The 22,287-nt window shown below is 41.1% G+C and overlaps 1 protein-coding gene across 13 annotated transcripts in view; it reads right to left on the bottom strand.

Moving 5' to 3' along the window:
- The window catches only part of LAMA2 (laminin subunit alpha 2), a 365,130-nt gene extending 343,063 nt beyond the window's left edge, over nucleotides 1-22,067 (bottom strand). For 9 of the 13 annotated variants that reach the window (XM_083498005.1, XM_083498010.1, XM_083498012.1 and 6 more), the window contains exon 1: nucleotides 21,656-21,976. In XM_083498005.1, coding sequence (XP_083354131.1) covers nucleotides 21,656-21,785 — 130 coding nt within the window. In that variant the 5' untranslated portion in view covers nucleotides 21,786-21,976. Of the gene's footprint in view, nucleotides 1-21,655 lie in introns of all 13 variants that reach the window. The other 4 variants (XM_083498017.1, XM_083498006.1, XM_083498008.1 and 1 more) reach the window with 1 other exon arrangement.
- Nucleotides 22,068-22,287: the final 220 nt, after the last annotated feature.

Below are 22,287 nucleotides of genomic sequence, written 5' to 3'. Positions count from 1 at the left end.
TGTTGTCTATTATATCCCAGCATTCTCTCGCACTGTGTGTATGTGCGCAGTTGTGTGCAGGGCTTTAAATTTGGGGATAAAGTTCTTATCTCCACCTGGATAAGATTTAAAGGGCAAGTTGGCTTTATGTGAAAAATGTCAACAGTAATTTTTCTTCAGTGGAAGACATACTTATAAAAGAAAGTGTAAGACTATTGTCAGGGGAGGTGCTGTGTTTCATAAACTACATTTTGAAAAGCATAGAGTAGTTGCAATTACAGCCAATGATGTATTGAATATTACATCTGAACTAAAACAAAATTTAAATGGCAACAGGTCACTAAAATACAGTGGGATTTCCATCCATTTCCCCTTACATTTAAATTGTTGTAAGTACTGACCTGCTGGGTAACTGCAGTTAAAGTGTATTTCTCTGCAGGTAACATTCATAGCACTGGAATATGACAGATATTGGGTCTCCAGTTTTAATGCATGCCAGTTCTACTTAAATCATACATGTACATGGAACGTAGTCACTGAAATAATGCAACGGATTTAGAACAGCAGAAAACAGAAAACAGAATGAGCCTGAAACTGGCTGTATATTGTTTGGTGGACCAGCTACATGTGGAATCAGGCAGTCCTTTAAATGTTCACCTAGCGATACAGAAGCTGCTTTACCATAAACATCTTCCACACAGCTCAGAAAAACATTTTAGTAGAGAGGAAGTCACATGAGTCTTTCTGATTTCTGAGGCTTACCCTTCCCAGTCAAACAGCTGATTGAAGGGGGGGGGGGTTCAACCTTTTTTCCCAACTACACAACAGGCAAAAAGTGGAGGAAATAATCCCATATAGCCAAACACTCTGACTAATTTTATTGTGAACATATAGTGGGCCAAATCAATAATTCTAACCCAGTACAGTATATTGACTCCAAAAGCAGCTCACACTGCTACATTAGATCAGGCCTGCAGAACCTGTCTCCCAACTAATAAATTGCAATCTACCAACTATGCTTGGTGGCTCACCCAGGACTTAATAAATCTGGTTTTGCAACATACCACCAACAGTGGAATAGGAGGTTAAGAACATGGCAAGTTACAATTACTTGGTTATATTTCCATCTATGTAACATGGTTCTCCTGATGATCAATAGTGAATTTTGTGTTCAGCATGGATTTCGCAGAAGTATTAGAAAATATTTTGCTTCCTCTCAGGTAATAGTTCCATGCTGTTTATCTTTAAACAACAGATGGTGACATCTGGAGCAGAATGAGGACGATATTAACCTACAAAAGCGTCTAGAAGCCTTCCCCATCTGAGTTGTTTCACATAGTATAAAATTCATATAATACAAAATCCTAGCAAGTCATTACTGGAAGGACTGTGATTTTAAATTGTTAAGTCTGTGTGCAATTGGTCATAAACAACACTTTAGTGCTGTCAAAATACACATCTTTAAATATTGCTTCATCTATTATTTTGCTGGGCTACTTGTATTTAAGGATTATCTTGTCCTTATGTTGCTCAGAACAGTGGCATTAGGAACATCTATCCTTCCAGCTAATGTTTTGAAGCAAGAAAATACAGTCTCCTCATGAGGGCTGTTTTTCATGTCTGACACCATTAGAGCTGAAGACCTTCCTTTTTGGCTTACTGTTCTAGGAAGAAAGAACAAGAAGATCTCAAAGGAAGATTTGTACTTTTTCTGTGTTCATTCAAGTTCAGTTAAGGCAGCCAAGTTCATTTCAAATAAAACAAAGCCATCCTGCTGGGATGGTGGGTATGAACCACACCTACTCTCAAAAGATACCCAAGGCTACAGCTGCTATTCCTTTATTTCAAAACAAGGTTCAAACACAGTCAGACTACACAAACACAAGAACATCATAATCCTTCTTGCAAAACAATGAAAAAATGAGAGCATGTAAATTATGTTAATTTGGTTTATTTGATTTCTCAATCTCTCTCTTAACTGGTACATAACTTTCATACACTTTGAAGGGTCCCAAGGATCACAATAGCTCCCTCACACTCACAAAAGAACTTACTCAATTCAGCCATCATACAAACCATGGTTTGTATTAGCCACAGTTAGTAATCCACACAACGGTTGCACATACACAGCAGGCTAACCATAGTTTATAGCCGCTTGTCTGCTTTTATTGTCTATCTGTTCAGCAACTCAGCCTCATAACTTCCTTTCTGTCTCTGAAGGGCAGTAGCTTCTCAAAGTGGAACAACATCCATCTTCATAGGGCAGAAGCCAGTTCCTGAGGCAGAGCTAAAGCTCTGATGCTTAGAAATATCTTGTGAATTCAAACATAATCACAAACCACAGTTAGGCAAATTAACTGTGGTTTGATATCCTGCTTTGGGAAGGCCCATTGTATTAATCAGCCATAGTTTGGCATTACGTCTGAATACAGTCACTGAATGACATTCAGAAGAAACAAGGGGTATTTTTATACAACAAATGTGAATTAGTTATACTTTAGCATGTTGTGGCTGAACAATTCCAAGTTTTCCTGAATAAAATGGTTTTTCTTGGCCCTTTTCAATCTAGGGTTTGCCCTGGCTATGTAACAGAATCTGCTTCAATAGCTCTGGCAGATTATCTTCAGGGTTTCAGGGGAAAAAAACTCCCCCAGCCCTACCTGGCAATGTCAGAGATTGAACCTGGCAACTTTTGCATGCAGAGCAGGTGCCTTACTATTGAGCAAAGCTCCTTCCCTAAAGTATATTTTTCATAATTATTTATGTAAGAGTATAATGTGGAGGAACTAACAGAATCTTTTTTATACACTTAATTCTACAGCCTATATTGTTTGCTGTACTTATTTTTTGCTGTTATCAATGAGATGGGGGGGGGGATTCTGGTGCTTATTATTGTGTAGAAGCCTAGTACAGGAATATTAACACCAGGAGGATGAAAAGAGAAATAACAATGTCATCCCCAAGCGAGAAACTTGAAAGTGAATAGCTACTACGAAGTCCGTCCTATTGAATAAAAAATTGTACACCTAACCATAGCAGAAAAGCAAAATTAACCACATTCTCTTTACCAGAGAATGCTATGTAAGCCACATTCGCTTTTCTTTTTTGTCTAAAAGTGAACTCAGCATCAATGCAAAACTGCAGAGGAGGAGGAAGAAACCCTGCGCTTCTCCTGCTGTTTTATGTACAGTTACATTTAGCAACAAATCACAGCACTGACAGGAACTAAAAGAGAGCAGTAATAATGGAGGTTGATTTTGGACACCCATTTATTTTATCTGGCATATCAGCAATACTACAGGAAACTGTGTTCCAGATGAGAATGCATGGCGCTCAAAGGCTTGCAATGTTATCAGATTTCCAATATCTCATGATGTGCTTGCTCTTGGTAGGATGTGAGTGTAGTAACCAACTCCAGATGCATTATCTAGGACACTTGTACAATTATTTAATTTATAGTTTCCTGGACACATTATATAAGCTGAAATTTACAATTTGTTTATTAGCTTAAAATAACACACCCCTGGGAGCTGACTCACAAGGTTAGTACCAATCCCTCCTTCATTTCCTTTCTCAAGTCTAATATTACTGTGAAGCTAAGAGAATAGGAGTTAATAATTAGAACTTATAACCATGGGGCCCAGTGAAAATCAGGATTTTATCTCCTTATCTGCTACAAAATGCCAGATTGGGGGTGAGGAGGGGAACAAATCGATTTCTCCTATGTTCTAAGGCTTGGGGAATTGCTAAAGGTTTTCCTCCTTATTGACAGGCTGTACTGCATCTAGCAATTTCTTTCTCAGCTAAACACTGAGAAAATTACTCAGATAGTCAGTGGCATGACCCCTGAATCCAGCAGCAATCCAGACACAGAGCCAGAAACTGCAGAGGCACCAGCTAAGCAGCATGATCAAGTTCAGGGCTCTGAGCTGTCTGCTGGAGATCAGGGTAACACAGCACATGTCTGTCCAAAGGAGTCCCCAGAAGAATGTCCTGAGCTATCAGGACCTGTAGTCTGTACTCACATGGGCAACTTCCCCTAAGTCTGAGAAATCAGGTGCTTCTAACCACACATCACTTGGTGCAACAGTGCAGGGAGAATACCAGGGAAGAGCCTATGGAATGGAGTGGGAGGCAGAGGTTGACCCTTTAAGACTCTGAAGAGAGTGATGCCTGGGAGAGGTAGTCTGAATACATACTTTAAAAGTCTCCTAACTTCTGATGAAGTTGCTCACTTGGAGTTATGTGTCTTGAAACCTCTGACCACTGGGCCATCCTCATCAGATAAGTACAGTGGTACCTCGGGTTACATACGGTTCAAGTTACAAACTCCCCTAACCCAGAAATAGTACCTCGGGTTAAGAGATTTGCTTCAGGATGAGAACAGAAATTGTGTGGTGGGGGCGTGGCAGCAGCGGGAGGCCCCATTAGCTAAAGTGGTGCTTCAGGTTAAGAACAGTTTCAGGTTAAGAACGGACCTCCAGAACAAATTAAGTATGTAACCAGAGGTACCACTGTAGTGGGGAGGCTATGTGGCAGAGGTGTCATGCTTTGTGAGTTGTGCCAAGGCCAGAGGAAGAGGCCTGGTGAGTTGAATAAAGGAAGCCTCCTAGCAATTTGCTGTGGGGTATTCACACACACTCTTCCAATGGTTGGGATCCAATGCAAACGTTTCCTTTTCTCATTAAATAGGGCTTAGCTTTACCAAGAAAGTGAAATATTATTGAGGGCATTCTAAAATGAAATTGTGTGGGTTGTGTGTCACTGTGTGAGAGAGTGCTGCAAAAGATCAGTAGCTTTAATGTAGTACAACCTGAGAACATTCTGAACAATTTTGTTCCTTAGAGTTTTGAAAACAGATGTTTGCAAGGTCCAGCTGACATCTTTCATTTTAGCCAGCAAAATGTGGGATGATTCCAGGAAACTGATTGTTCATGTAAGCAATGTGTGTCTCTATTAAGGAATTCCAATACCTCATATCATTACTATGTTTTTATTTCTAAGGAGACTCCCCCCCCCTTTATTATATTAGAACACTATTAAAAAGCAGTCATATTGGATCAGTCTGATGCATGATCCAGATTTAAACAGTGGTCTTCAAATGAAACTACAATAACATAATTATAGAATATACTGACCTTGTTGGTCTAATTTCTCATGTGTCTCAAGCTGTCACCAGTTAATGTAATTCCAAGATGCAGAGATATCTTTCATATACATTTACATTCAATAAGCATAATGGCTGCTAGCACTTAAGTGACCCATTGCTCAATAACTTGTTCAATCATTTATTCACTCAGCTATTTCTATTATACCACAAGTTATAGGACAAGCTAACCTCAACACAATGCAAAAAGTAAATTTCACACTATATGAAATTAATTTGTCCTGCAACTTGTGCTATAATGTGAAATTTCCAGAGATTATTGGTGGGGGACAGCTACAAGGGGGAGTGGGTATTCCCTTAAAGCATCCCTCATTGTTTTACAGACAGATGTCTTCTGTTACTTAGGTGGCACCCATTGGGTCTCCCACTACATGTTTTTAATTTTACATTGTAAATTACTAGGTATGTATCCTGCATCTTTGCACAAAGTGAAAGGGTATATAATTGATCTAGAGAATAACTGCATCAGAATGGGCTGATTCTTTACATTCTACTTATGGGCTTTTCAGATAAATCTGGTTGGCTACTGAGGGAGACAGGATGCTGGATTAAACGGTCCTTGAGTTTCAACTAGTTATGTTCTTAAGTTAATATTGGGTGATACCAGTCATGAACTCAGGGCTTGTCAACCTGGAAAGGTAACCCATCTAGGAAGAGAAAAATTCTTGTTGTCTGGACAGCCTAGGACCTCCATACACACTGCCCAGGCTTGCACCATGGGAAAGACACTTCAGTTTGACTTCAACCCTGGAGGTGCACTTCATTGTCTCTTGAGAAAGACAGATGCCAAAAACAGATGTTAAGATAATGGCATGATGTCATTGTCAAAATATGTAGACAAGACCATTCTTGACCATAGGACCCACTATTGGTCTCATCCACTCAATGTGCCAAAGCCAATCTTTGCATGCAGAGGAAGTCCTTAACTCACTGAAGGTTTAGCCGGCCAATTAAAACCATTCCGGGGTGTGGCTGCTGTTGCATGCTGGCAAGCTTCCAGGAGCCACAGGTGAGAGCTGAGTGCCAGGTGGGACCAAAGATGGCCAAACTACCCCAAAAGGAGAATGACAGTACCCACCAGAGGTACTATTGCTCCCTTAACACTTTAATTTGCCCCTAGAGCTCAGTATAATCAGAAAAGTTTCCATACATGCAAGGATCTACTCCGTGGCCAAATAATCCGACAGCCTTCTCTGGGGTATATTAAAGAGATCAGGTTTCTTAAATAAAACCATATTCCTCAATAATTTATGTTCCCCTCTACACAACACATTGGGTATGGTCACTAAAGACAACATTTCACAGTGACCTCATAAGTACAATGCTGAAAGTACCTTCCTGCTTTTAGGTTTAATATGCTGGATGATACTAATAAGTTGAGGTACTTTTCTTCACTGTCCTGTACAAATCTTTGTGCGATGCAACTATGAATAATGATGTATACTATGGCATTACAGCAGGAGATTATTTTTGCACATTCACTATCACCACTGGCAATGATCTGTTTTACAAGAAAAGATGCAATGACAGTGATTTTATCAGCCTGGTTATGCTCTCATGATTTTAAAAATACATCATTGTATTAAAGGTTTTTGTTGTTCTTTCAAGAGGCATTGTTGATAGAAGAAAACAATTCTAGTACCACTACCAGGAATATATAATGACTGACAAAATGCAGGGGAATTATGCTGGTTTCAAACTGTTAGAATACAATTAAGTCATTACAGTCAAGTCACAGGGCATTTCTGGAAGATTAATAGCCAACCATGGAAGGTTGGTGGCTCTTGGCAATATCTTCAGTCATTACCCAGGAAAAGTCATCATTAATACATGAAAATTACCCTGCCTATGGGCAGTCATTGCTATTATAAAATGAAAGTGTAGAGAAGGAGGGGAAATATTTTTAAAGTCTTTTTTTTAAGTTTGCAAATCCCTCAAATTTGATTGTGACAAGTTTTCTGAAAATTAATGTCTCCTGTATTATCCAGTGCAATTGCTTTTCAACTTCCAGTTACATTTATAATTACTTATGACAAAATTAAAGTGGCAAGAAGAATACCTAATGCAGCTTGTTTTTTAATCTGTATTTATGTCCCCAGAAAATATCTAAATCTTCGATCTTCATTCTACTGAAAACACTCTAGGGCTAAATATTATTTATTCTTCATTGCCCTTTTCTCAAAGACAGCCAATAAATAGCATTGCAAATCCACATAATTATACTCTCAGAAATGAATATAAATATACATACATGTTTGACTGAATCTACATGGAACAGCAGATTGGAACGTATTTTGGAAAGGTACAGAGGGAGGAGAGGACAGAAGTTCTTTCTGCAATCAGAAATCCTTTTTTAAAAAACATAATTTTTATTAACAGGCCAATCACATCACATTATTTCAAATCACATTAATTCCAAATTATACAGCCAGATTTTTAAATTTTGTTGGGGGTACCCATACATCAAGCTCCGAACGAGGGTCCAAACATCACTTCTATTACTGCTTTAATTAAACAGTTCTATCCAGTTCTATCCAGATAGTCTCTTTATTACTTTCTTCATCTTCTTGTTGTTGTCATATATTCCTTTCTTTGCGATCTCTGATAATCTTCACAAGCAGGTTGGAAGCAAACATTGTCTGTGTGGGTTTTACACACTCCACAAGTCATATCTCATAGGGACAGCCGCCATTCCCCTCCTCCTTCAAAAATTTATCTTCGGTCTGCCCTTTAGTTTTCCCAGGCTTGTCAAATACCTCATAGAAGGCTCTGCCAGGTTAAGATTGCATTCCAATCATCATTCACATTCCAATAATCCTGGTCCTCCTCCCTCCGTCTTTCTTAGACAAGCCTGTCTTGCGAGACGCCATTTAAAACTGCGTCATAGAATTTTTCCATTCTCCGATATTTACCAGTCCTCTCTGATCATTAATTCACCCCACACAGTTTTTAAATTCCTGCTTGTGATTAGTAAAATACGGCGATTCTTCTTTCTTTGGGGTGGAGGGTTATTAGTACTCACATAAGGCAAAGAAAAGAAAAGTTTTTTTCCTCCACCCCCCCCCTTCTTCACTCCAGACATACCAGTCTCTTAATGGTGGTTCATCACTTGATTTATTTGTCACGCCTGCCACTCCGATCCCAGAGATTCATTAATCAGCAGTCTTATCTCTCAAACTTTGCTTGATGTATGTGCTTTAGCTTCTTTCCAATTATATGTTTCCAATTATATTTCTGAGCTAAAGCGAACCAGCACACGCAGATTGGAGGCGGCGTCAGGAAGAGCCGACCTCATTGAGGGCTTGTGCCAAGTGACCGGCACCCCCGTCTTTCGAATCCGGGGGTGCGTTGTGGACACCGCTGACATCTCCTGGGGGGAGTGGGAAGGCTGCATACTTCCCATAGCAGCCTCTTAATTACCTCGTATGGGTCGGAGAGATGTTATTGTCGGCCATCTTCCAATGCGCCACCTGGTGGCCCCTTGCAATCAGAAATCCTTGCACTGATGGGACATGGATGTTGAATACAGCCCAAGGTACCTTTGGAGTAAAGGTAGCCATGTCATTAAGCCAACCCAAATGTCTTAAAGTGTGCAAGTTTCTGAGTTCTGAGAATTCTTCATCAGGAGATTAGTCAGGTTCTGACCATTTATACTTTTAGGCATTTAACTAAAACACAACTGTTTCAGAAGGCTGCTTTGACTGAGATGGATTAGCTCCGGTCGAAATTGTTGCTTTCATAGTTTATATTTTATGGGATGTGTTTTTCACATCCTATATGATGTGTTACTGATTTTTATGAGGTAAGCTGCTTTGAGAGATGCCATAGCTCAGCAATGGGGCACCTGCTTTGAAACTTCCAGCTTCAGCAACATTGTTCTAGCTCAGAGGCCAGCTTTGGAGACAGATGATATCCCTTCAGCCAATAGCCACCAGCCACATTCCAAGTGGTACAGAGGTTCTGCAGTGATGGCTGCCCATTCCCAGATATGGCTTCAGGGTTGAAGGGGGTAAGCCTGCTTCTGAAGCCAACAATGTTTTCTGTCGAAAGTTATGAACTCTCCAAAATTTGACAGTTCAGGAATGGTAGCATGCTTTTCAGGAAATGTTAGAATCTACTCTGGATTACCAATTTCTGGTACCATTATGATCTAAAATTTTGCTTTTAATGCAGAAGCATATTACAGCGTATGGCTACATTTTCTATTCAACAACTGTCATGCTTAATGTATTAACAGAAGTAAAATCACGGACTAAAATCCTGTGTTGAATAATCACCATTCCACAATGAGATGAGTGTTCAGCTCTCGCATTTAAGATGATCTTATCACAGTCAAAATACCAGGCATTTGTTGTTCATTTCTATCCACAATTTCTTACTTAGCACTAGCAACCCCAGCTCTTACTCAGTTCTTCAGCTCCAATTGGGAAGACAATAAATTATCCCAACAATTGGACCATGAGCCAGCATTGTTTTTTGAAAAAGGGTTGCCCTCTTTTCTGCCCATTAGCCTTGTCGTGTCCTACCAAGATGACAGTATTCTACTGTTGTTTTAGTTTTCTACAGCTTTTTGTTAAATGTTCTAACTTCACATTTCATTCCAGCATTATAGGCATTTTATCTTCTGTTAAGTGTTTTCCATAGTGCATGGATGGATGGATGGATATAAAATGTCCTTTGTGGCAAGATGCATTTTTATTTGCTATTTAATGCATGGCCAGCTAGACCATAGTATGTAACTCATGTACAAAATGATTTTGTTAGCCTTCAGTAGAACAAATACACATTGGAGGCTCTCTCTAGCTACCAAGATATGTAGGTGGTAGAAAATACCCACATGTTTAACTGACACACTGTTCACTTGTCTGTATTACAACTGGGAAGAAGAAACGCAGCTGCTGTACACATAATTAATGCATAGAGTGTGCATGGCAAAGTCACCCACCCACTCCAGCAAATATTTTACCCACTTACTGTATGGCCAGTGCAGAAGTGATTAGGAGAGGGAAGCACATCCTTTGGTAACACGTCTAACCAACAGAACATTGGCACTATTTTAGAAAGCCTGATTCTTTTGTTTCTGACAGTATTCTAAAGAACCACATTCTATTACATGTGCATACCAACTATATATTCAATTCCAATGACTCATTTTTCTTCTATAGGTGATGTTAATACACCAGTCACAGTCAGCAAGAGCAATGGATCAGTTCTATGCAATCAGTTTCTGGCTACATTTCTGCCAAAGCTTAATCCACATAAGGTGGAATTTCAGGTAGTTAAAAAGACCACTGGTCTAGATAGACAAGTCTATACATTCCCTAAAGAAACAATTACAATGCTTGAGGATTCTCCTGTACCCAGTAGAGGCACAGATAGTTCTTGGAATGCCTTTTATCCATATAAGGTGGTTTGCCAGTTGAAATCCTATCTGGAGAAAGTACACCTGGCTGCTTATATCCAGACTAGACTACTGTAATGCTTTCTTTGCACCAGTTTGTGCAACAAATGTACACATTTGTTGCTGAGCTCAATTTAAAGTACTAGCACTAACCTTTAAAGTCCTAAACTGTTTGGGACTAGATTTGAAGGGTCACCTACATCCTTATGAACCTGCCTTGAGTGTTTTATTGTCTATTAAAGGAACTGTCTTCAAAATTCTGAAAGGGATACATGATATCACACATGAGTTGCATGAACATCCAATTCTATCACATCTGGCACATATCCTCAAGGCATGGGAGTCGTCCTATCACATGAAGTATGTGTAGTGTTAGCCATCCCTACTTATTTCTAGATGTTTTCTAAAAAAAATTATTCAGGTAGGTTTTTCAAATCTGTTATTCCTTGCCAATCACCTCTTACTGATGTCTTTGATGTTTTTGTTGTAATACTGTGCCTTTAGTGTGTATATCACCATGTGATGTTTTAAATGAAAGTGTGGTTTATAAATATCTAATTAAATAAAATAAATAAATAGCTCTTTGCAGCTGCTATCCAAGAGCATTTCCTTGCTGCTTGAATAGCAAAACCCAGTGACATGCAAGCATTTATGGCTGTTTGAAGGAACTGGCTATGATTTAAAAGTTTGAAAACAATGCATAAACATTTGGCTATCAACTTCCAACAGAATTGGATGCTGGAATAGTACTTAGGCTGGAATGAGAAAGTAAGTTTATTATTCATGGTAAGATTTCACAATAGTCCACTAGTATATCCTTGCTGCAGCTGCTGTAATGACATTAGGCTCTGACTCAAAGGGATAAGCTGTTGCAAGACTCTGGCAAGCCCTTGTGAAACTTGTATGTGTGATGTTGATGAAGCATCCACCAAGCAAGAGGTTTTTTTTTTAATATAACAGGTAGTCCAACCCTGTTGTTAATTAAGAAAAACAATATCCATGTATTTCAGGACTGCACTACTGAGTTTTCTATGGAAGTCATGGAAGCTTGGAAGTTCCCAGTCAGTAACAATGTCAACCATACCTTAGCCGGCAAAGTGGAAATCATCTAACATTATAGTGGAGTCAGGTGATTGTCAAGTGGGCCCCATCTATCTCTCAAAATACTCCACTGAGAATGGAGGAACCCAGGAACTGACTTGCTGGCCAGATTCCATTCCCAAGAATTTTCTGGGCTCAAACAATTCTTCCTGAGGCCACCCTGATGTGCTCATTTCCAGTTGGGAAACAAATATTTTTAAATAAACTGGGGAAGGATTTGCAGGATAGAAACAAAGCGGGGAAGGGTTAAAAGTATTTTTCTCATACAGTCAGATGAGTTTGCATCTGAAATATGCACTAAAAGGATCAGAATTAAAATAAATCCAAGTTTTTTATATCTCTCCTGTGTCTTTGTTAACTTCCCATTTGAATCATGCATTTGTCAAGACTGCTACATATATTTCTTTCCAATTCTATTCTGCAGTTATTTAAGGTGCCACACGTTATGTCAGATGGAATCAGATCCTTTTTTTAGGTTGATGAAGCAGTTCAAAGCATGAAAGAAGATCGCCTGCTTTAAAGATCACTTGCTTTAAACTAGTACATTCTTTCTTGGTGATATTTTGTCTAAAAAAAATATGACAGCTATATTACAGTGGACAGTAAGTGACACTGGCATGTACTGTTGCTGATTGCAATGTTATGAAATACAATCACCATTAAATTTATGTTGTGCTGTTCAGAAGCACATCATGTAGACATCTGTATGCATTCTACCATTTGTAGAAGTAATTGTTTTTGAAATGTATTTTTTCCATGAATTTAAAGATTCTGCTTTGATCCATGCTACAAATAAATGTTTATTATCTTAAATTTCAATATGCTGGTGTGAACAAATTTTGATGTGACATTGCAACTAAAACATCATATTGCCCCAAACACAAATTGTCACTTTGATATACAATGCTTCTATGTAATGAAACCTAAAATAAGAAGCAGGGGCAACTGGCAAAATACCATGAAGCATACAAAATAAAAATAGAATTTCTCACCAAGATTCCTATGTGTGTATCTTTCAACAGCAAAACAATACAGGAACCCGTGTACGATCAAATTATAATCAGCTCATAATCTGAAGAAGTGTGCATGCACACGAAAGCTCATACCAAGAACTAACTTAGTTGGTCTTTAAGGTGCTACTGGAAGGAATTTTTTTATTTTGACTATGGCAGACCAACACGGCTACCTATCTACTACCAGCTCATAATCAGTAAAAGATGTTTCAGAAACTGCATTCAGTGTTACTTTTTCAACCAGAATGTCATTGACAGCCATGCAACTTCAATAGCTGTGTTTCTACCTGCTAATTTCTGCAATTCTGCAACATCAATTAGTCACTGAGATTCTTTTTGCCAAAGTATTGATCTGGCATTAACAATGTAATATCAACCCAGTGAGCCCAAATATGTGTATGTATTGTAAGTCACTTTGCATTTACTTTTCTTAAAAAGCAATTACTAAATGTAAATAAATAATAATAATAATAATAATAATAATAATAATAATAATAATAATAATGTAAGAGCTAGTATGCATATAGCAGTCGTAAGGGAACAGTTGCATTTCAAAGAAAACTTCTGACAACCCTCTGAAGGGTGTGAATGTGGTGCTGAATTTCCATTTATGATAGAAATCTTACCCCATTTCCTAAAGTCATAATGTTCAATTTTTCTCATCCTAAACAGTGGCAGCTACTGATACAGAGTCTGGCCTAGGGAAACAAGTAAGCTTTTATATACATTATGGGGAGAAGGGGTGGAGTTCAACGCAGGGTGTCATTTCAGCCACAGACCCATGGTTATTGTAGCACATAGATCTACCCCTAACCTCATTGTATGCATGGGTCCCACTGTGAACCTCTCTTGTTCATGGCATTGTCCTTTTGCACATTATGCACACAACGGATTTGAGAAGTCAAATACTACACTGAAGATATCAGAACAGGTGTAAGGAAACTGTTGCCCTAATGATGATGTACTCCAATTCCCATCAGTCCCAGTCAGCACGGCCAATGATCAGGAATGATGACAACTGTAGTCCAGCAGCATCTGGAGGGCCCCAAGTTTCCTATCCTTGTATTAGAATATGGAAGTAACCCAAATCATAGTGCCCCTTATGAAAAATGTTCTATTCTTCTTCTATTCTTCTTCAGTAGTTAAAATCTGTGTATCTTGCAAGTACTTCTTATCCCTATTAAAAATGTGCCACCTACCTCCTTAAAGAATAAAAACAGCGTCCTTTACAACCACATTATTTTGGTGGCTCATAATCATATAATCAACATCCTGATATTTCAGGCAATAGGGAGACTCAGGAATGAAAAAGTTACTGAACTGTTTGCTCAAGTATAAATCATAGATCACTGTATCCAACTAGAGCCAGGGCTTTTTCGGCTGTGGCTCCGAACTGGTAGAACACTCTGTCACAAGAGACTAGGGCCCTGCGGGACTTGACATCTTTCCGCAGGGCATGCAAGACAGAGCTGTTCCACCAGGCCTTTGGCCAGGGCACAGCCTGACTCCCTCCCTCGGCAATTTTCGCGGAGCTCTGGCCCAATGGTTGCCAGTGGCTTGATTTGAATTAATTTTATAATGAATGATTTTAGAGTGTTGTTTGTGCTGTACCTTTGTACTGTTTTATTGTTGTTAGCCGCCCTGAGCCCGGCTTCAGCTGGGGAGGGCAGGATATAAATAAAAATTATTAATTATTATTATTATCCAGAAACAAAAATCATAGTACAAGAGTAAGGGTTATATAATTCAGCAGCATTGGTAAGGCTTCTCTCAGCTGATTGGGGAGGCAAACAGTTTTCACTGATTCCATCTTCCTCTGCTACCCTCTGAAGCTTCACTAAATCAGTTCTGCAGCATGCCCCAACCCCCTGGGTCAGATTTAGGGTCTGTGAGGGAGTACAAGGAAGAGGGGGAATCACCAAAAATGCTTCTCTTCTCATTCCATTGATGGAAGCCTTACTGTCAGCTGAGCAACACCATTGCACACAACCTTATGAGTGGAATTCACCTAAGCTTTTATACAGAGTAGGCACAATGAAATGAATGGATGTGACTAAGTTAGGTCCATTAATTGCAAAAGGTCTAACCTAAGAAAAACTTGGACTGAGAGGAGATATGATAGCTATCTTCAAATATCTCAAGGGCTGTCACATGAAAGAGGGAACATGCTTGTTTTCTCCTGCTCTGGGGGGTAGGACTTGAACCAATGGCTTCGTTACAAGAAAGGAGATTCTGACTAAACACCAGGAAGAACTTTCTGACAGTAAGAGCTGTTCAACAGTGGAGTAGTTTCCCTCAGGACTCGGAAGGTTGTGGACTCTCCTTCACTGGACATTTTAAAGCAGAGGCTGGATGGCTATTTCTCGTGGATGCTTTAGCTGAGATACCTGCATGGCACGGGGTTGGGCTAGATGACGCTTCCAGCTCTATAATTCTAAAACTCCAATTGCCTACATTATTTATTTATTGAATTTATATACCATGCTTCATCCAAGGATCACAGCTGTAATGCACCCTGGGACAATAGGGTAAAGAGCAGGTAATTAATAATAGTAATAGTAATAATAATAAGCATTAAAGCCAAATATTCCAAAAATAAATAAAATAACTGAATTTGATGGGATTTAATATTCAGGCTACTTGCATAGACTATGTTGATTCCCTAGTCTTTTTGCAGATGGTCCAGATTTGGATACCAAGTTGTTGAAAAAATATAAATGTAAATGACTAACAGTTCTGCAAGTAAAATACTTATATTGATTTAGATGTCACATATCAAGTTTGTGGCTCAAGTACTGACCCCTAAATCATTGTCTAACCCAACTGAATATATAAATTTAAAAATTCAATTTCCAAATCTTCAACAAACAGAATATGAAACTAAAATTCATCTAAAGTCTGGGAAGGATGTATTTAACATAGTGTGAAATTTAAAGCTTGTTTAAGCTTTGTGGGTGTTTTTTAATCGATTCCTAGAATTGCATCAAGTATTTTCTCCACTCAAATTTCATTCTAATACTCCAGAGGAGGCAATGTGTAGTCTGGTTTTTTAAGGGCTACTATATATCTTTTGGGCATGTTTTCCTGAACTAAAACCATTCAAACTTGTAAGATCCAGTGCTCTAAAATACTGTTTTCTTCATGCAGACCTGATACTTTTGAAAAGACCTCTAGGAGGGAAAAATAGTTCATAGTTCAGTTAACAGAAAAATAAGTAACATATGATGCAACAAGCTAAATATTAAATTAACTCCAGGTTTCTGACCACAAAGTCTCCAAACAACTTTAAAAAGTCAAATTACAGAGTAGCATATTGTCTGAGGTGCAAGATGTGCTGGAATTCTACATTTTAACTGCCATCTGGAAATCCTGTAAACGTCTTAACTATCTCATGACCCCAAATGCCCTGAACATGGTTGACAGGCATATATAACAAAATATCCAAAAGTGCCATTTGGTACTATCACAGTATTGTTTATTAAATGTAATGCCTCCCCACTGAGGAAAGGACAGAATAACTGTTCCCCATATTGTGCCAAATTCTGAATGTGTGCTTAGATTGGCTTGGAACAAAATGGCAGCTTTGAACAAATGAAATAGTTGCAGATGCATCGTAGGGGTGTGGAACTTGTATATTGCTCAATACCAAGCCTGTTAAATACAGTCCTTTTCATAATCCTCCCACAACCTCATCCTACCAAGTAATTGTGGGGTCACTCAAAGAGCGACGGGATATAAGGACAGACAGGGAACAGCAGCAAACTGTTACTCAGATAAAAAAAAAAAGGTTTCCTAGAGTGTATTTCATACAATGCCTTCTATTCTATAAGGTGTTCAGATGTATCCCTCAGGAATGGCTGACCTTGCAATCCTCTCCTTTGAATAAAGTTTGTCTGGATCACTCAAAATATACAATGCTTCAAGGATGACAGAGATGTAATTGTGAGTAACAAGGAAGGCTGGTAATATTGGTGGAAATGTTATGGTGCCTTATCACATCCTTGTTTCTGTATCACAATCATCTATAGCAGTGTTTCCCAACCTTTTTTGGGCAAAGGCACACTTGTTTCATGAAAAAAATCTCGAGGCACACCACCATTACAGCCCCGTGACGTCAGCGCGCAGCGTCACGCCGGGAGGGACATGAATTGCTAGCAAATTACATAATCACCTCCTTGAGGGCTGGCTCATCTTCTCCGAAGGCAGAACCCCATTAATTAACAGCACAGACTCACACCATAGCCAAGACGAGGGGGGAAAACCTCAGTCATGCACAGTCATGCACATGTGGGGGCTAAATGAGGACGAAGACCGGGCAGAGAGCAGGGTTCAAATCACCCCGCCTGGCCAGGACAATCCCTGGGTGCTCCCTTGGGCCACTCGCCTGACCCACCTCGCAGGGCTGTTGTTGCGAGGATAACACGGGGAGAACCACGCGCGCCCCCGGGAGCTCCTTGGAGGAGAAAGCGGGCGATGAATGCAATGCACGAAATATATGAGAGGCGACCAGGTTTTGCAGGTGAGGGGCCCCCGCCAGCCTCCGCTTCCAACACCCAGCGCAACGACGCCGAAGTTTCCCCCCGGGCTCGGCTCGGGGAGCAGCGCTGCTCCCCCTGGCTCCCCTTCGCCCTCCCGGCTCTCTCTGCCGCCCACTGGGGACCCCCCTCACCTGCCAAGTCCGGAGCGCCGGTGGAAGTTGCATGCATGCATGCAGGGCGCCGCGTTGCCATTGCATTGCACTGCACTCCATGCAACGCCTGCACGCATGCATTGCCTTGCACGCCCGCCAAGGGGTCTCCCCGCGGTCCGATGCATCCCCTCCGGCGCGGATGCAGCATTGCAAAAATAAAAACCCCCCGAAGCAGCCCTACCTGGGGGGCAGCCTCCGCCTCCGCCGCTCCGCCTCCGCGGGGATCCCCGGGCTCCATCCTGCCACCCGATCTCCACGGAGGCGCAGGCAGGCTGCGCGGGGTCTGCGCGGAAGAGCCCCTGCCCGCCCTGCCGCCGCCGCCGCACTCATTCCATGGCCGGGAGAAGAGCGCTTCAAACAAAACGCCCGGCCCGCCAGGCCACGCTGGGAAACGTAGTTCGCGCACCCCGCGCAGGCGCGGAGCCCAAGGGCGAGGGGACTACAGATCCTGGCAGCCCCCGCGCCGGGGACGGAGGGGGAGAGGCCGGGTGCAGGGATGGAGGGACGGGTGGGCGAGCGAGTGAGTGGCAGCCGCCAAGCCTTGGCCGAGAGCCAGGAAGGGCCTCCCCGGAGGAGGAGGAGGAGGGAGGGAGGGAACCCCAGGGGTCATCTAGTGACGGCGCCCCAATCGAAAATTTGACTTTTTTTTTTTTTAAAAAAAAATCTTTCAATTTTTTTTATTTTTCCCGCGGCACACCAGGCAACATCTCGCGGCACACTAGTGTGCCGCAGAACAGTGGTTGGGAAACACTGATCTATAGCTTGTGTGATGACTGGAGTGTTGACCTAGGACTGGGGAGATCCAAGATAAAGTCTCCACAAATCTCAGCAAGGGATCTTGAGCCAAACCTCTCAGTGTTAACCTACCTCTCAGAGTTAATCAGTCAATTATTCATGTATTTATTGTTCTTTTACCTTACTGCTCCTCCTAAAAGAACGCAGAGAGGCAACCACAATCTTAAAGCACAGTACGAATATACAACAATGATTAAAATTACCAACAGAACAATATCAACCTTTAAAACACAATTCAGCAAACAACATTTGATCTCTGTTAAAGTGAATCGCTAACTACCAATTGCTGATGATGTGTGAAACAACTGGATATCAGGTGGGAAGGAGCTCATAGCCAGAGGGCTGTCACTGACAAAGTCCTGCCTTGTGCCATTAACACACAGGTTTTCCTCACCTATGGGACCACAAGCAGCTCTTAAAGCACCAGATCAGATGGTATTGGAAGAGGCACTCCTTCAGGTTGTATAGCGCCATGTGCACAAATATCAACACCATGAATCACACAGTTAGTTCTAAGATGAACAGTTCTAAGAAGGGGCATAATATCCCTTATTGCTGCCCTGTATAACAATCTTGCAGTGGCAAATAATTAGAACAAAAATAAGAGGAACCGTTTACTCCACCCTGAAGCCTTTGAGGATGGACTATAAATGCAAAAAATAAAAATAATAAATGCATAATTTCTCTATGCCAGTAAGGGAATTTCTTTCCTTGCTCTTGACTACCTCTCTTTTCATAACCACCCAGATAAATTACATGCAAAGTAGACTTAGCTATTACAGTATAGGCATTAAAAACATATGGCATAGCGGTGAGGAGTCACTACTAGACTAACCAATTGCCACCAGAAGCAAACATTGTGATTTTTTTTCCAATAAAAACATGGCATACATAACAGGCATTGCTATAGTTCTAATCCCTACCCAGCATTCTAGATTCAAGACTGCAGAAGATAGTGGCAGACTATACAGACTGAGCTATACAGTCTGGCTGTTTGTTACAGTGGGATGTGAACGACATCGGGTTTCTCTAATGCTCTTCTTGGATAAATCATAGCAACATTAACATCCTCATCTGCTTGCTTCCAGGGGATCGTGGCAATATTCCAACTCTCAAATGCATCAGCAATGTCCAGGTTCTACTTAAAAGTCTGGCTGTTCTTACTAATGGTCAAGGTTACTCAGAGACCTCAATGCTCCAGAGTTACTTCTGTAGCGCCATCTCTCCCTCCCCTTTTCTTGTTCACCTTTTTTATTAAAACCATTACTCTACATAGTTCTCAACCCCAATTGAAATGAAGTTGATGCACATACAATTACACCTGTTCATACTGAACTGCAGAATTTCCCCTTCTTCCCTTCTCTTCTCTATCACTGGTTATCCCTCAATGCTTACATTTACACTCAAAGGTCCTCAACACAAGGACCTGTATTATCTCAGGCTTGGGTTTGCTCTTTGAAGTATTGTGTATGATGATAGTGGTCCCCTACAAATAACAACAGAAGGTGAGAAAAATGGTAAAATATGTATTTCTATAGCTGCAAATTACCTCCTCGTCTGAATACTAAATGGCAACAGCAATGAATATGTGCCCCAATGTATTTTAAATGTGCTATTTTAAAATGTGACTGACTGCTCTCTGTTTTCCAGTGAGTCTATTTCCAAATGTAGTCAACCTGTCTGAGTTCTCCCCATAGTTTATTATAACTCTATTTAGAATCTGAGAAGACACAAGCAGCCCTATCCTTTGCACAGATCAAAAAAGTTTCAACTTTAGGTGCTCATTCTATATTGTTTAAAACCTATCGTTCTTGTTGTTTTGTAATGTTTTTAAAACATTGTTACAACATTATGGTATGTTTATAAATTACCTTGAGATGCATGTAAAATGCAATTCATAAATTACTAAACAATAATAATGAAAGGTAAGTTCCACTGATTTCAATGGTGCTTATTCCTAATCATTTGACAGGCCCTCATTAATCTTCCAAAGAGTTAAAATTAGCATTAAGGAGCCAGCTATTTGAGGTTTCCTAAAGGGCACATACAACCTATAAGTTTAAGGATGATATCCAACTAAGTGGATATCAGTGGACTAAAGTTACTTACGGTAAGTCCACACCCCCCCTTAGTTGGCTTAGTTGGCTATTGACCATAGCATCTGGTCCGCTAATGCAAAATGTGGGATGGGCAGAAGGTAAGTCCACCCCCCCCCACTTAGTTGGCTTAGTTGGCTATTGACCATAGCATCTGGTCCGCTAATGCAAAATGTGGGATGGGCAGAAAATCCTCAGATGAGTCTGAATGTTTTAATTACTTTCAGATTTCTACATTAAAGTCATGAACAGGCTTTGTTATTTTTAGTCACATCCCTCCACCCCCAACACAGCCATTTTCTAACCTTACCACAAACTTTTCTCTTCAAAGAGAAAAGTACTCTTTGAAAAGCACTCTTTCTCTTTAGCTAAAGCTAAAGCCTATATACAATTACTTCAATATTGTAAGACTTTATTCATGCTGTATGTCTTTTGGAGCCATTTTTTACACTAATTAATATGACTCTCATGTTATCCTCTTAAGTGATTTTTCTCTTTTTCCAATTGATCATATTGCAGAGTAAGAAAAAAGAAGTATACAATGCAACATTCACCTAGCCCAAACCCTAGGTGCTTACACCATATTTGAGGAGTTATTCCCCATCACCACAATAGTAAGTCATAACAACCTCACTATTTCATGGAACTACCCATCGCATACAGTAGCCTGAAGTATTTGGGAAGATGCAGTTTGCAAGTAAAACCTGACAATGGTCTAGCAATAAGCAGAAAAGAGACTGTTCCCTAGAGACACAGGTTCAGTTCTCCAGTTCATAAGCATCACTTTCTAATAATATTTATAATAAGAATAATAAAATGCCAGCACTGGGGACTCTCAGTTGGAAGGCTTATATTCAGAACCTCAAAGCCGCCTGAAAAAAGTGATGTCAGTTGTGACTCTTGGAGGGACGTGGCCTTGAATGTGTGTCCCGACAAGTCGTCCACACGTGGTGCCAAGAACCCCCTCGGTCTGAAAAATCAGATTTGCAACAGGCGCGTTTTGAAGAAATCAAATGCTCTCCAAGGGACCGAAAAAGCAGGGCGGTGGGGGGGGGGGAAGGAGCGTAAAGGGAGCCTGACTCCACTTTGCCCTTCTGCAGCGTGGAAGCCCAGCAGCTGCCGGCATAACAGCTTGACCAGAAGAGGGGAAACTTGGAGCCGGGCTGCCTTTCACAGCTCTCCCAAGTGCCTCTTCAGCCCATCTGTGGGAGATGCTGCAGTGAAACACCAACCATTTGCTGCTTCTCTTCATTTACTGACGTGAAGGGAAGACTCAGAAGAAGCGGGCGAGGGATGAGGAGAAAGAAGAAGCGGGCTGGGGAGGGAGAGCAACCGAAGTGTGTCTGTGTGTGTTTACCAGAAGCCCCTCACAGCTCTAGGGAACTAGCTTCATGCCGGCAAACTTTACTGTACCTCGTTGCTGAGGCGCTGCCTGTTGCTGGTGTTGCTGCTGCTGCTGCGGCGGCGGCTGAAGAACTTGAGCGCCGCACCGGCTCAGTAAGGCGGCCAGGACCAAGAGAGGAGGCAGAGCGGGTCGCGTCATTGCTCCTCCTCAGCGGCAGACGCCGCGCGCTCTCGCTCTCTCCCGGCTAGCGAAATGAGTTTCAAGTGAAGAGACGCTGCCTGAGAGGGAGAGAGGCGTCGAAGCCGCTGCCACAAGGGAGGGCGCCGCGGAAGGATACGCCCCTGTCCCGCTCCGCGCGCTCGCTCAGCCTGGCCCGCTCTCCTCAGTCAGGCACCGGCCAAGGGCCTGAGGAGGTCACGGGACAATGAACAATCGGGGAAGCCTTCCAAGGACGGAGGAGGCTTCGAGGGAATGAAGAGGGCAGCGAGCGACGCGCGCGCCCGGGGTGGAGGTTGCGGAACAGCGACAAGGTCTTGGCCAGAAAGCGTGAAGAGCAACAACAACGGACTGGAAAACAACAGGAATGGGAACTTTTAACAATATTATTATTATTATTATTATTATTATTATTATTATTATTATTATTATTATTATTATTATTATTATTGTTATGGGGTACTCTCATTTTCCTACTCATATT

The sequence above is a fragment of the Podarcis liolepis genome, assembly GCF_965112155.1.
Source record: "Podarcis liolepis genome assembly, chromosome: 3".
Lineage (NCBI taxonomy): Eukaryota > Metazoa > Chordata > Lepidosauria > Squamata > Lacertidae > Podarcis > Podarcis liolepis.
This window is presented reverse-complemented; position numbering and strand designations above follow the sequence as displayed.